Source organism: Oncorhynchus keta, chromosome 14 (assembly GCF_023373465.1).
Source record: "Oncorhynchus keta strain PuntledgeMale-10-30-2019 chromosome 14, Oket_V2, whole genome shotgun sequence".
Lineage (NCBI taxonomy): Eukaryota > Metazoa > Chordata > Actinopteri > Salmoniformes > Salmonidae > Oncorhynchus > Oncorhynchus keta.
Genome location: NC_068434.1, coordinates 43,112,200 through 43,126,294, shown reverse-complemented (window position 1 = coordinate 43,126,294; position 14,095 = coordinate 43,112,200). Strand labels below are relative to the sequence as shown.

The 14,095-nt window shown below is 40.5% G+C and overlaps 1 protein-coding gene across 1 annotated transcript; it reads left to right on the top strand.

The window, feature by feature from the left end:
* Positions 1-5,008: 5,008 nt before the first annotated feature.
* LOC118393472 (prostaglandin E2 receptor EP4 subtype-like) lies at positions 5,009-12,494 on the top strand. Its single transcript, XM_035786165.2, has 2 exons — positions 5,009-10,149; positions 10,726-12,494. Exons 1-2 carry the CDS (start codon positions 9,370-9,372, stop codon positions 11,293-11,295), a joined length of 1,350 nt encoding a protein of 449 aa, XP_035642058.1. The 5' UTR covers positions 5,009-9,369; the 3' UTR covers positions 11,296-12,494.
* The last annotated feature ends 1,601 nt before the right edge of the window (positions 12,495-14,095 follow it).

Below are 14,095 nucleotides of genomic sequence, written 5' to 3'. Positions count from 1 at the left end.
TTAAGCTTTGGGAACTCTTCTCTGTCCCTCTCGATTTATAGATGTGATATACAGATGTAATGGGAAAGGGAACATTTTCCACAGCTTGTGACATGACAACTTTTCCCAGTATGTTGCTGTGTCTAAGTTCTTTAAAACAGATTATAGGATAAGATGCTGCTAGGGTGTGTTTTTGTTGGCTCGGCAACTGGCAGCACTGGTGTCTCGGGATACTGGGTTTATTAATCTTCAGTAATTCATCAAAGAAAATGCTGCATATTTAACATTTTAAAGCCTGCTAAGAGATTAATGAAGGAAAATAAGATAGAACTGATTTGTCATGAGGGCTTGAGGATGTGCGTATTGCAGTGTGTTTTTACAGAATATTGCACTCGGAGGAACACACAACCTCTGCATTTACAAATGAGATTACTCTCATTTCTCTCCCTATCCCCCTTCTTCCAAAAACAGTAGTCTTACATGCCCCTTGCAACAAGTGCTGTGTGTGAAAATAACATTTTGCTCTTTGCCAATAGTTTTAGGTGAGAAACATTATGCAAACCCAAAGGACAACTTGCTGTTATTACATATTTTATTTTAGACTAGGGAAAGAAGAAGGTGGGAGTGCAATGCTTAGTCACAATTGGGGTCATTTTAGAGAGAAGCACTGTCCAGGACAAGAATCTCCCGTCTGCCTGTGAGGAGTTCTCTTCCTGAGAGCCCAGCTTCCTAAAACACCATCTCTGAACAAAACGCTGACATGGAGAGAACACTGAGGCAATGTTCAGATGATGATGGAAGACCTACAGTATCTTCTGACTTGTCCTGTGTGGGTTAAGTATGACCTGACAGAAGTTCCCTTAGCTTCCAGACATGACTTGAACATAACACATACCTGTGAAGAGAGAGCTTTGCTGCAGATACTGTCTGAGTGACCCTACAGTAAGTATGGGTTACGAGGTAGCCCCCGCTGCCCTCAGACTCTCTGGGGAATGAGACTTAACATGACACAGCGATCCTACTGCCCTCCTGATGTGGTAATGACGTACTTCTGGTCTTGGCAAGCCAGTAGGAGTGAAATAGCTGTCACCAGATCCCACTGCAACATTTGGAGTGAGGTAGACATACGGTAGGAGTATGTGAACAAATGAACCTTTTTACAATTGAGGAAGTACAGTGCAATCAAAGCACTCAACCTGACAAAGTGGAACGAACAAATATAGTTAAGATTAATTAAAATCATAAAATAATAAAAATGTATTGTAGACAAATTGGACATATGAGCAGTGAGATATGGTCTTAAAAGGGAAGGCGGTAAGAGCTGGGTGTAGTGAAGAGACCATACTGAAAAGGCATACTTAACTTGATTAATGGGTCTATTAAACTAGAGAGGAAATGGTTTTATGTTACAGTACCAGTTAAAAGTTTGGACACACCTACTAATTCAAGTTCTTTTTTTAAACTATTTTCTACATTGTAGAATTATAGTGAAGACATCAAAACTATGAAATAGCACATATGGAATCATGTAGTAACCATAAAAGTGTTAAACGAATCAAAATATGTTTGTTTTAGATTCTTCAAAAGTAGCCACCCTTTGCCTTGATGACCGCTCTGCACACTCTTGGCATTCTCTCAACCAGCTTCATGAGGAATGTTTTTCCAACAGTCTTAAAAGAGGTGCTTTTCCTTCACTCTGCGCTCAAACTCATCCCAAACCATCTCAACTGTTGAGGTTGGGTGATTTTGGTGGCCAAGACATCTGATGCAGCACTCCATCACACTCCTTGGTCAAATAGCCCTTACACAGCTTGGAGGTGTGTTTTGGATCATTGTGATGTTGGAAAACACATGATAGTCCCATTAAGTATCCGTTCAACTACTCTGTGTCTCACAAAGACATGGCGGTTGGAACCAAAAACCTCAAATGTGAACTCATCAGACCAATATGGACTTGGTCTTTTACCAAATAGGGCTATCTTCTGAATACCACCCCTACCTTGTCACAACACAACAGATTGGCTCAAACACATTAAGAAGGAAAGAAATTCCACAAATTAACTTTTAACAAGGCTCACCTATTAATTTAAATGCATTCCAGGTGACTACCTCATGAAGCTGGTTGAGAGAATGTCAAGAGTGTACAAAGCTGTCATCAAGACAAAGGCTGGGTGCTTTGAAGAATCTCAAATATAAAATATATTTTGATTTGTTTTTTGGTTACTACATGATTCCATATGTGTTATTTAATAGTTTTGATGTCTTCACTGTTATTCTACAATGTAGAAAATAGTACAAATAAAGAAAAACAATGCAATGAGTAGGTGTGTCCAAACTTTTGACTGGTACTGTATGTTTGACAACATGCGTTCTGCATCTTTTCAACCTAACAATCACATTATGACTCATGGTACAGGCAACGGCCTGCCTGGATTACTCAGCAGTATCACTTGGAGGACCATGTTATTTTGTTTTTGTACCGAGTACAATTTTTAATTCACAATATGAAACCCCAACAATTAGCCCATCTCACAGTATTGTCCATTTTCAACTGGAACATATTGAACAAAGCACTTTACAGACAAAATTCAGGATTTTGTACATTGTTTCCTAAAACACCCAACCACAAACTGAATGGTCATCCTCAGGTTGATACCATAAGCACCTATTTCCACCCTGTTCCAGTGAGTTTTCTGGAACATCTCAACATGTTAAAGTGAGACCTAAATGTTCCAGACGGCTGTCCTGAGGCACTATCCATGTTAATAATTGTTAACGCTACATGCACTTGTTTACACGTTTAATGATCCTCAGAAGGAGCACTCAGTCTGCACAATATAAACTAGGGGGCCGAATCCTAGCTTCAAATCAAATGGTATTTGTCACATACGCCAGTTACATCACAGGTGTAAACCTTACCGTGAAATGCTTACTTACCAGCCCTTAACCAACAATGCAGAATATTAAAAAGTAAGAAAAATGTGCAGAGGAAAACTAGTAACACAATAAAATAACAATAATGAGGCTATATACAAGGGGAACCGGTACCAAGTCAACGTGCGAGGGTATGGGTTAGTAGAGGTAATTGAGGTAATATGTACATGTAAGTAGGGTTAGTGACTGTGCATAGATAATCAACAGAGAATAGCACCAGCATATGTGAAGAGTGTGATGGAATAGAGGTCCTGGATGGCACTACCTTCTGGAGCGCCTTGTGGTCAGATACCGAGCAGTTACCATACCAAGCGGTGAAACCAAAGCCATTCGACTGCTGAATAATTAATCAAATGGCCACCGGACTACTTACATTAATCCCCCCCTCCATTTGTTTTGTACACTGCTGCTACTGGCTGTTTATTATCTATGCCTAGTCACTTCACCCCTACCAACATGTACAAATTACCTCGACTAACCTGTACCACCGTACACTGACTCGGTACCCCCTGTATATAGGCTCGTTATTGTGTTACTTTCTTTATTTTTTAACTTCAGTTTATTTGGTAGATATTTTCTTAACTCTTCTTGAACTGCACTGTTGGTTAAGGGCTTGTAAGAAAGCCTTTCACAGTAAGGTCTACACTTGTTGTATTCGGTGCATGTGACAAATAAAGTCTGATTTGATGCAACCCGTTAGGATGTTCTCGATGGTGCAGCTGTATAACTCCGTTCAGCCTGCTGAGGGGAATATGCAAATGTCGTGCCCTCTTCATGACTGTCTTGGTGCGTTTGCACCGCCAGGTCCTTATTGATGTGGAACACCAAGGAACTTGAAGCTCTCGACCCGTTCCACTACAGCCCCATCGATGTCAATGGGGGCGTGCTCGCCCCTCCTTTTCCTGTCGTCCACGATCAGCTCGTTTTGTCTTGCTCACGTTGAGGGAGAGGTTGTGATCCCCATGTGAAACTCGATGATTATGTAAATCTCCCATTGACGTCAGTGCATGATTTACCGGTGGCCTGTGAATATCTCAAGGTAGAATTTAGACCCAGGTGAATAGTGACATGGCTACAACATCCCTTCAATAAAAGGAACTTGACGTGCAGAGCGCTGGACGAGGCATTATTATGCCACTATCATGGAATGAGATTGCATGTGACAGACGTGTGGATGTAACCTATAGTTTTACAAAGGTAAACAGTCTGGTGGGTGGGATAACAGAGGCCTTTGCTTTCTCATTGGCATAATTTATCAAACTACCATTGCTGCCAACCCAAACAGTTTACGTCTCATTCTCCCTGTGTCCAGCTTTGTTATGTTGCGTGAGCCATCGCACAAAACCTTCTACGGATGTTATCTACAAGTTTACCAAACTGTAGAACAGACATACACAAAGCCTTCCTAAACTAGGATTGAAAACAAAGCCGTTGTACAGAGTACAACCCAGGACAACACCCTCCACCTCATCTCTGTGTCTGTCTGTCTGGAGTTTGGGCTGTGTAGACAAAGATGGCTGGGGATTCCCATAGAATGATTATACATCAATAAACTGAACCAAGCCGCATGCCTTTACTATATAAACTTAACTACCTTCACATAATAGCCCTGAGGCATTTGTGTGCCACAGTGCAGTCGGTTGCCTAATACCATAAAATGTTTAACCCTTAACCCTTGGATTTTATGCTCACTTAAAACGTTTGTGTACTCCATAGTCCTAGAGAGCAACCGACAGTATTTAGTCTAGAATGGAGATAACAAATGGTGTCTCTCTCGCGCGCTTCTCTCCCGAACAAATGGGCATGTACCTACTCATGCAGAGAAAGGAATCATTGTATTCTGGTTCTCTACTGTAGGTAGCTGTTGTGTTTTTATGTGGAAGGGCCCTAAGACTGAAGGTATTGACATGCACGGTGTTGTGAAGGGCTACTGCAGTAGGCTTAATAATGTTAGACATTTCCATACTGGAGGTTGTCTGACTTTCGACAAACAAATCCTGGTGAAGATTAACCCTTTTCAAGTCTACTTACAGTATTGTAAGTTACTGTAATTGATCCAATAAGACCCCATTGAGTTGTTTGGCGGCCATATTGGGAAAAGGCTTCTGTGCAGTTAATACGTGAATCCTGTGATGGCCCTGTATCTACAAATCTTTTTAAAAGCCTGTTCTATAGTTGTAACTGCTGCTTTCAAAGTTGGTTAAATTACATAGCATTTGGAAGGTAATTTCATGACCTTTCAGAACCACTTGTCAAACAAAGATACAATGTATCAGGGTTTCCTTTTTTTCAGCAATTTAAACAGGTAATTCTGATACAATATGTACCCCGGAGGTCTCCACTGTGTAGATTGTTTATCTCCGACTTTCTTAGGGAAAAGCATTGTCAGAAGTCTGGTTCACCTCCATTCAGAGACCATTATACGCCTTTCTACAGGAAAGATTCACTCCTAGAGTCTGGGCTTAGAACACTTGACATCTTGACAACTGCAAACTACCAAGCTTCTTATTTGTTTCTGACTATTCTATAACTACAAACTACCAAGCTTCTTATTTGTTTCTGACTATTCTGTAACTGCAAACTACCAAGCTTCTTATTTGTTTCTGACTATTCTATAACTACAAACTACCAAGCTTCTTATTTGTTTCTGACTATTCTGTAACTGCAAACTACCAAGCTTCTTATTTGTTTCTGACTATTCTGTAACTACAAACTACCAAGCTTCTTATTTGTTTCTGACTATTCTGTAACTACAAACTACCAAGCTTCTTATTTGTTTCTGACTATTCTGTAACTACAAACTACCAAGCTTCTTATTTGTTTCTGACTATTCTGTAACTACAAACTACCAAGCTTCTTATTTGTTTCTGACTATTCTGTAACTACAAACTACCAAGCTTCTTATTTGTTTCTGACTATTCTGTAACTACAAACTACCAAGCTTCTTATTTGTTTCTGACTATTCTGTAACTGCAAACTACCAAGCTTCTTATTTGTTTCTGACTATTCTGTAACTACAAACTACCAAGCTTCTTATTTGTTTCTGACTATTCTGTAACTACAAACTACCAAGCTTCTTATTTGTTTCTGACTATTCTGTAACTACAAACTACCAAGCTTCTTATTTGTTTCTGACTATTCTGTAACTACAAACTACCAAGCTTCTTATTTGTTTCTGACTATTCTGTAACTACAAACTACCAAGCTTCTTATTTGTTTCTGACTATTCTGTAACTACAAACTACCAAGCTTCTTATTTGTTTCTGACTATTCTGTAACTACAAACTACCAAGCTTCATATTTGTTTCTGACTATTCTGTAACTACAAACTACCAAGCTTCTTATTTGTTTCTGACTATTCTGTAACTGCAAACTACCAAGCTTCTTATTTGTTTCTGACTATTCTGTAACTGCAAACTACCAAGCCTCTTATTTGTTTCTGACTATTCTGTAACTACAAACTACCAAGCTTCTTATTTGTTTCTGACTATTCTGGAACTGCAAACTACCAAGCTTCTTATTTGTTTCTGACTATTCTGTAACTACAAACTACCAAGCTTCTTATTTGTTTCTGACTATTCTGTAACTACAAACTACCAAGCTTCTTATTTGTTTCTGACTATTCTGTAACTACAAACTACCAAGCTTCATATTTGTTTCTGACTATTCTGTAACTACAAACTACCAAGCTTCTTATTTGTTTCTGACTATTCTGTAACTACAAACTACCAAGCTTCTTATTTGTTTCTGACTATTCTGTAACTACAAACTACCAAGCTTCTTATTTGTTTCTGACTATTCTGTAACTACAAACTACCAAGCTTCTTATTTGTTTCTGACTATTCTGTAACTACAAACTACCAAGCTTCTTATTTGTTTCTGACTATTCTGTAACTACAAACTACCAAGCTTCTTATTTGTTTCTGACTATTCTGTAACTACAAACTACCAAGCTTCTTATTTCTTAAAGTCTGAAATGTAGGTAAATTACATGATGGATTAAGGCTATTAATCAGTGCTTGACGTGGGCAGGAGCCTACCAGAGCTTACTACTAGCACCTCAAATGTTCTACTGCTTGAGCTCCTGTTCCTCTTATACAATATTAGCTACAAAGTATTGTGGAGTTCCTGCACCTAAATATAAATAGTAGGACACCCAAAATGAGTACCGGAACCTATTGCAGTCTAAGTCAAGCACTGCTATTAATAATAAATAAAATAAACATTTAAATAAATACAAAATCTAATTAAACAAATTGAATCAAAAGTTATTTGCCTAGGTGAACGCATTTTAAAGTAGGCAATTATTATTCCGGTTCATTTGATATATTATCACCACTAAGGATCTGACCCTTTTTTTCAATTTTCACCTAAAATGTCATACCCAAATCTAACTGCCTGTAGCTCAGGACCTGAAGCAAGGATATGCATATTTTTGGTACCATTTGAAAAGAAACATTTGAAGTTTGTGGAAATATGAAATTAACAAGAATTTAAGCGTTCTGCCCATATCAGATATGTCTATTTCCTGGGAAATTTTCTTGTTACTTAAAACGACACGCTAATCCTATTAGCGCACTGTTAGCTCAACCTTCCCTTGGGGGGACACCGATCCAGTAGAGGTTAATTAAGGCAATCCACTGTGTAGATTGTTTAACTCTGGCTTTCTTGGGGAAAAAGCATTGTCGGAAGTGAGGTTTGAACTCACATCTACATTCATAGACCAGAAATCCCCTATCTCCAGGAAGAATTCACTCTTTCAGGCTGGCGCATTAGACCGCTTGGCCATCCTGACAACTGTGAAGATTTTTCTTGTTCTGTAAACTAAAGTTTTAAATGTAGGTACGCGACATGCTAGACTTAGGCTAAAAATACAACTATAATTGCTCATTCATTAGTTTTCATTTTACCACTTGAGGCAATCCACTATGTCAATTAATTTTGCCGCATTCATGTGCTATTCGGAACTCGCAAATGTTTAACTTGCTAAATGGTTGAACGCGGCACGTGTATAACTACAACTTATTAGCGAGTCGGACATTTCCAAGTTTCCTAGTTTCAACTAGCACGTGAACGGGGCATTTAATTCTGACTTGCTGTTTTGCATCAAATTATACATTTCGCATCATCATCGTGATCTGGCAGGTGACACTTTGCTTCTTGAAAGTTCAATACCTTGAAAACTTGACTGCTGACATGCAAAATGGACTAATGAAAAAATAAATGTGTCGATTTTACTTTAAGCAGCAAACTACTTTTAAGAGGTACTAACTACTTCTAAAGCTCAAATTAAATACAATAGACAACAATCAGATTTGTTTCCAACAGCCCCAGAACCAACTAATTGGAATGTCCCCACCCCATGCCCTAACTAGCAATTTAGACCAGTCCAAAAGGTGGTCCCGACCGAGCGCAAAAGAAGGTGGCCGGGCAGGGGGGCAGGACTCTTAATGTTAGGATGGTATTTTTCAATGTGCTCATCACTCTACCTGTCCTGTGTTCGCAATACATCAGTGTAAGAACACATTGATTCATTATCATCCGTCAAAGTTCACCACACCATTGCACTGCGCGTGCAATTTCTTTGCACAGTTATTAAAATACAATGTTCCCTGCAGTTTACAGCCAAACATATCATTTTGTACTCACTTAACAAAAATGCTATTATTATCTAGGCTAGTCTAGATAATTGTATTGTCCCTAAACAAGATCAATAGGGGAGCTTTTTGTACTCACCTGGCCTCTTCACTGCCTATCAGCTATTCATCCTTGTTATTGTGGATTTATATAGAAAATTGGTGCAGCTTTGAATGATTTTATGTGTGGTATGATTGCTAGTAACCCCATTGCAGACCTGGACAAACGATCCCCCTACCACTATTGTCACTATGAATGGTGGATAGTGGGCAGGATAGACAGTTAGACTGGTAGATTATATTGACCTGTGGTATAGTTAGCAAGTGGAGAAGCATAGTGCATAAGGGAAGTTCCAGAACACCTTGATAGGGGAGGCACATGCAAGCAGATGAGGAAATTTGGCTAGGATGGAAGAAATTATATAGTAAAACCTGAAAAATAGTGAATGTAAACCAGGGAAAACAACGTACTCCCCCAAACTACACAGCCCTCCCCAGTGCAAAAAAAAGTTAAGCAACCCTCCTCTAGTTTGGACGCCCCCACCCCCCAGTAATTTTCGAACTGTCCCTTACAGATACTTCAGCAAAATCAACGGAACTCGTAAACAACCGTTTTAAAGGCGTTCTAACTTCTGTTGTGAGTAGATCGGTTCAGCTCACATTCAGCATGAATATTTCAATCATGTTTGATAAGTTTAATTTATGTAGATAATATGCCTAAAGCATCTACAGTAGTCTTTACTTGTAAAAAAAAATGAAGGATAGCTTATAATGTGAATGAAGTATTTAAAAAATATATATACAATCTGGACATACTACAATGAGTAACAATACTGTGACCGGGAGGACCATGGTCCCGACTATACCTTCCATCATGTTTATTTTCGGAGTGGTGGGAAATGTAATCGCCATCGTGGTGCTCTGCAAGTCCAGGAAAGAGCAGAAGGAGACCACGTTCTACACGCTGGTTTGCGGTCTGGCGGTTACGGACCTTTTGGGGACCCTCCTGGCCAGTCCAGTCACCATCGCCACTTATGTGAAAGGATCTTGGCCAGGCGGGGACCCACTCTGCCAGTATTTCGGATTCATCCTCCTCTTCTTCTCTTTAGCAGGGCTCAGCATCATATGCGCAATGTCCGTAGAGAGATACTTGGCGATAAACCATGCGTATTTCTACAACGACTATGTGGATCAGAGACTGGCGGGGTTGACTCTTCTGGCTATCTACATCTCCAATGCGCTTTTCTGCGCTATGCCCAGTATGGGTCTGGGTCAAGTCAAAAAGCAGTACCCACAAACCTGGTGCTTCATAGAGTGGCGGAGCAACGTGAGTACTGATGCCACATTTTCTTACATCTACGCGGGATCCAGTTCGATTCTAATTCTGGCCACGGTGATCTGTAACGTTCTGGTGTGCGGGGCTTTGATCCGGATGCACCGGCAGTTCGTTCGGAGAATGTCGTTGGGGACAGACCGAGGGCGAAACACAGACCCAAGAAGGAGACGCAACTTCGGGAATCTGGCCGGCGCGGAGATCCAGATGGTGATTGTACTCATATGCACCTCAGCGGTGGTGCTCATATGCTCCATTCCACTAGTTGTAAGTTTCTCTTCTCACTTTGAGAACCACTTTACACATTTTCCTAATCGCACAAAGACTATTTTAACTATTTACGCACAAGATACACATGTACACACGATTTGATATTTTACGCACAATGCCTGTAAGTCATTGTGACTTCATGAGTTGTTAATAGTCCCAACCTGACATTAGAATAGTTTTCTCATAGCTGATTCGCATAGTAGTGTAGGCCTATATTGCATATTCTGCTTGGTATGCTGCTCACATCAGTCTCCATAAGGACAGGTGTGCCTTCAGACAGCTAGATCCATAAAATGCTTAGCCATGATTTGTTGAACAATTTGGCAATACATCACACACACACACACACACACACACACACACACACACACACACACACACACACACACACACACACACACACACACACACACACACACACACACACACACACACATAATCACACTTCCATTAGATTCAATTACATTTATCTTGCAGGTGTCAGCAAGCTGTATAAAACATAAATATCAATCAATTCAAATCAGCTGGGCAAAATAAGGTGATTAAATTCCATTAATTACCTCTCCCTTGCAGGTGCAGGTATTTCTGAACCAGCTGTATAAGACTCCGGTGGAGCTGAGACTGGAAAAGAACCCAGATCTGCGGGCGATCCGCTTCGCTTCCTTCAACCCCATCCTGGACCCCTGGATCTACATCCTCCTCCGCAAGGCCATGCTCCTCAAGCTCATTGAGCAGATCAAATGTCTGTTCTGTCAGATAGGAGCACGGCGGCAGCATAGACAGAACTGCCACCAGTGCCCCTCCATCATCTCCTCTCGAGAGTCACCCTCACTGGTATCCCGCGAGCTGAGGGAGGTGTCCAGCACCTCTCAGACTGTTCTCTACCTGCCCGAAGGAAGTGAGACGTACACAGGAAGCTGTCATCACACAGGAGAGCAGTTTGGGTTCCGCACTTCCTCTGTCCAAGACCCCCGAAGTTCTTATTCATCAGGGCAGAGCAATACAGAGGACGGGAGCAGAGAAGCGACACATCTAACCAGGGACCTTTCTGGTGTGGCAGGAAAGACCACTCAGTCATGTGTGAAAGACCAGGCTCTTCATGTGTCGCTAAGCAATGAGACAGTACAGGAGAAATGCATATAAGTCTTGTTTATTTGGATTCCCAGAAGCGTTTGCTTTCTCAACAGCTACTCTAGTACTCCTCAGTCCTCATATTATTGTGAGGTTTCTGCCACACTTACATTGAAGGGACTGTCTTCAGACTGTCCAAGATGCCTTCTCTGAGGTAGACAGCTTCTGCTCTCCTAAGGGACTTATTTGGTTGGTGGAAGTGTTAGTAAAAGCAGAAATAAACTGGCACCAAGGCTGACTCATTTGACATTCTCTCAAGATGAGGTATGGCACATTTAAACAACGTTAAGAAGCTTTTGGGAAACTAGGTAGAGGGAGGAAGAAGTCAAAACAACAGAGACACAACTGAGAGAGAGAGAGAGAGAGAGAGGATGTCTGCTCTGCTTTGATGTCAAGCTACCTTGACCAGAAACATCAATGTTTGTTTCTTTTCCACTCTTGTTGCACTGGTCAGGGAGCAAGATTGTCTCCATGGCTTACAGGCCCATGACTGTACACTGTAGCTCAACAGTTTAATCACTAGCTTCTTTCAATCATTGAGTAAACTTTGTATTTAGTGCCGAGGTTGCCAGTAAACAAAAATTATTCCGATGTACAGAAGAGTTATTCAGATTAATTGAAGGGAATGTAGCATGGGGCCTGAAGTAACGTGCCATGATTGCCAGGACCAAGGAAAAATCCGTTCTCACAAATACCTTTGTCTTGAGAAGCTTTGCTGTCTAGAGAGAAACATTGAGACTGTTTTGCATCACAGAATAGATTTAGAGAGTTTATAGGGCAGTAATACGTGTGTAATAAACATTATCCATGTGTTTGTCCTTCATGTGAGAAGTATGACAAATTATGCTTTTTAGAATGCCTTTGTCATGGAATGAGTTGTGCCAACATGCAAGATAGTTAGCCAAACACAGATTCTCAGTGACCCACCGCAATATTGTCATTGTCATAATTTTGTGACCTATGCAATTTCTTCTCTGTGAGAAGATGCAAGTTATTTAATCATGTCATGAAATGTTACATCAGTATAACATACATATGGCATATCAGTTTTAAAATATGATGTTCCGGTATATCTGTAAAAGGCTTAAAATTACAGAGGTTTTTCATTATAAATTCACTGTGCTTGCGTTATATCCACCCTATAGAATATTCATGTAAGCAATACGTTCTGAAAAGGAATAAAATGGATTAACAGTTATTGAGACCCACATTTTGGCTTCAAAGATAAGTGCATGACTCCATTTCCTTTGGACCACCAATGAGACCGTGAATGTGTGTATGTGCAAAAAAACACGCACTTAGGTCAGTGTGTGTGTGTGTGTGTGTGTGTGTGTGTGTGTGTGTGTGTGTGTTATTAAACTGTTATTAAACTACATGTCATCTAAGAACAAGCGGAAATCATTTATGCAAGCATAGGAGGGTTTTCACACTCAGATTTGTGACAGAGTTCAGAGGTCATATTATGACTCCTATAAGCACACGGATGCTACTGAAAGGTACAGGCCACTACTTTCCAAGTTTACACAAGCATAATTGGGTAAACAAACCCTAACTAACTTGGGTCTGAGGCGGTTAACGATGAGTTCAGGTTCAAACATGCAAAATAATCCCAGATCTTCTTTTTGGTAACAGTATGTGCGCACAGACACACACGCGCGCGCGCACACACATACACGCACCCACATATATTGTGATGAGCATAAAGTAGACTTCCCAGGATATAATCTCACTGAGCCAGCTTCAATCATAAAACGACCAATATACATGGCTCCTATTTGACGCTGTTAATATTGAACAAGCAATTCAGTGGCTAAAGCAAATATACAGAGAATGGGATATCAACACAGAGAGTGTGAGAGCAACCAACCTCAACATGAGAAACCTCAACAGCGGGGTGGAGAAAGAAGATCATCTGTGAAACTGTAATTTATCAAAGCATGGAGTACTTCCAGAAAGATTATGGCCTTGTTCAGTGTACTAATTGTCTTGTATTTGACCCATGTCTGATTGCACTTTTACCAAACATGTTTAAGCATCTTCCTTTCATACGAAAAAGAGCCACTAGATGCTTAATGGACAAAAATAGGCATATAGTTGACGAGCAAGTTCATAAAGTATTAGGTTTCAGGGTTAAGTTTGAGCTTGTGGCCCCACTTCCATCCGTTCTACACGTCCCTTCATTCTGCTGTATCATGTCCCATAAGATGCAGTCCTGTGCTGTACATCAAATTACCGTAACACATAGAAATGTGAAAGTCAACACAACTCATGTCAACATGAATTCTCTGTCCTGTGTCATCGGGGGGCTGACGCCGGCTGTTCAACATTAGGGCACTGTTCACCTACAGATGAACAGGACAACAGACCACGTCATGATTTATTATAGCAATATACATGGCAGAGATCAGAAACTGTGGGATGGTAGAGAAGATAAGCCTTTAGTGACGTGCAGAAGGCCTCTTTTGCAGGTGGTGGTTCGAAAAAACAAAGACAAAATCTCATGTCGAGAGATGAAGACCAGGCAATGGTTGAAACCATGTCAATATTACACATTTGTCTGAGGGTAAGCTACAATGGTATTATTGATTGTAGGCATATGAATTCTGTAAATATAGAGTATTTCACTAATTGAGGCCCTTGTTCAGTGCTACAGCCACAGCTATAAAGTGTTCTCAGAGCAGGGAAGGAAAGGAAGATTTGAGCAGCTGCAGTCTAGGAATTAGTCAACATTCAGTTAAGCCTCACACAAACATCAGATTCAGAATACGAGCTTAATTAATGGGGTTCAGAACAGTATTAAACGCAGCACCTT

Coding starts and splice junctions, on each gene's coding strand:
- LOC118393472 (XM_035786165.2), top strand. CDS start 9,370: ATGAGTAACAATACTGTGACCGGGAGGACCATGGTCCCGACTATACCT. Junction 10,150..10,725: donor TATGCTCCATTCCACTAGTT/GTAAGTTTCTCT, acceptor TCTCCCTTGCAG/GTGCAGGTATTTCTGAACCA.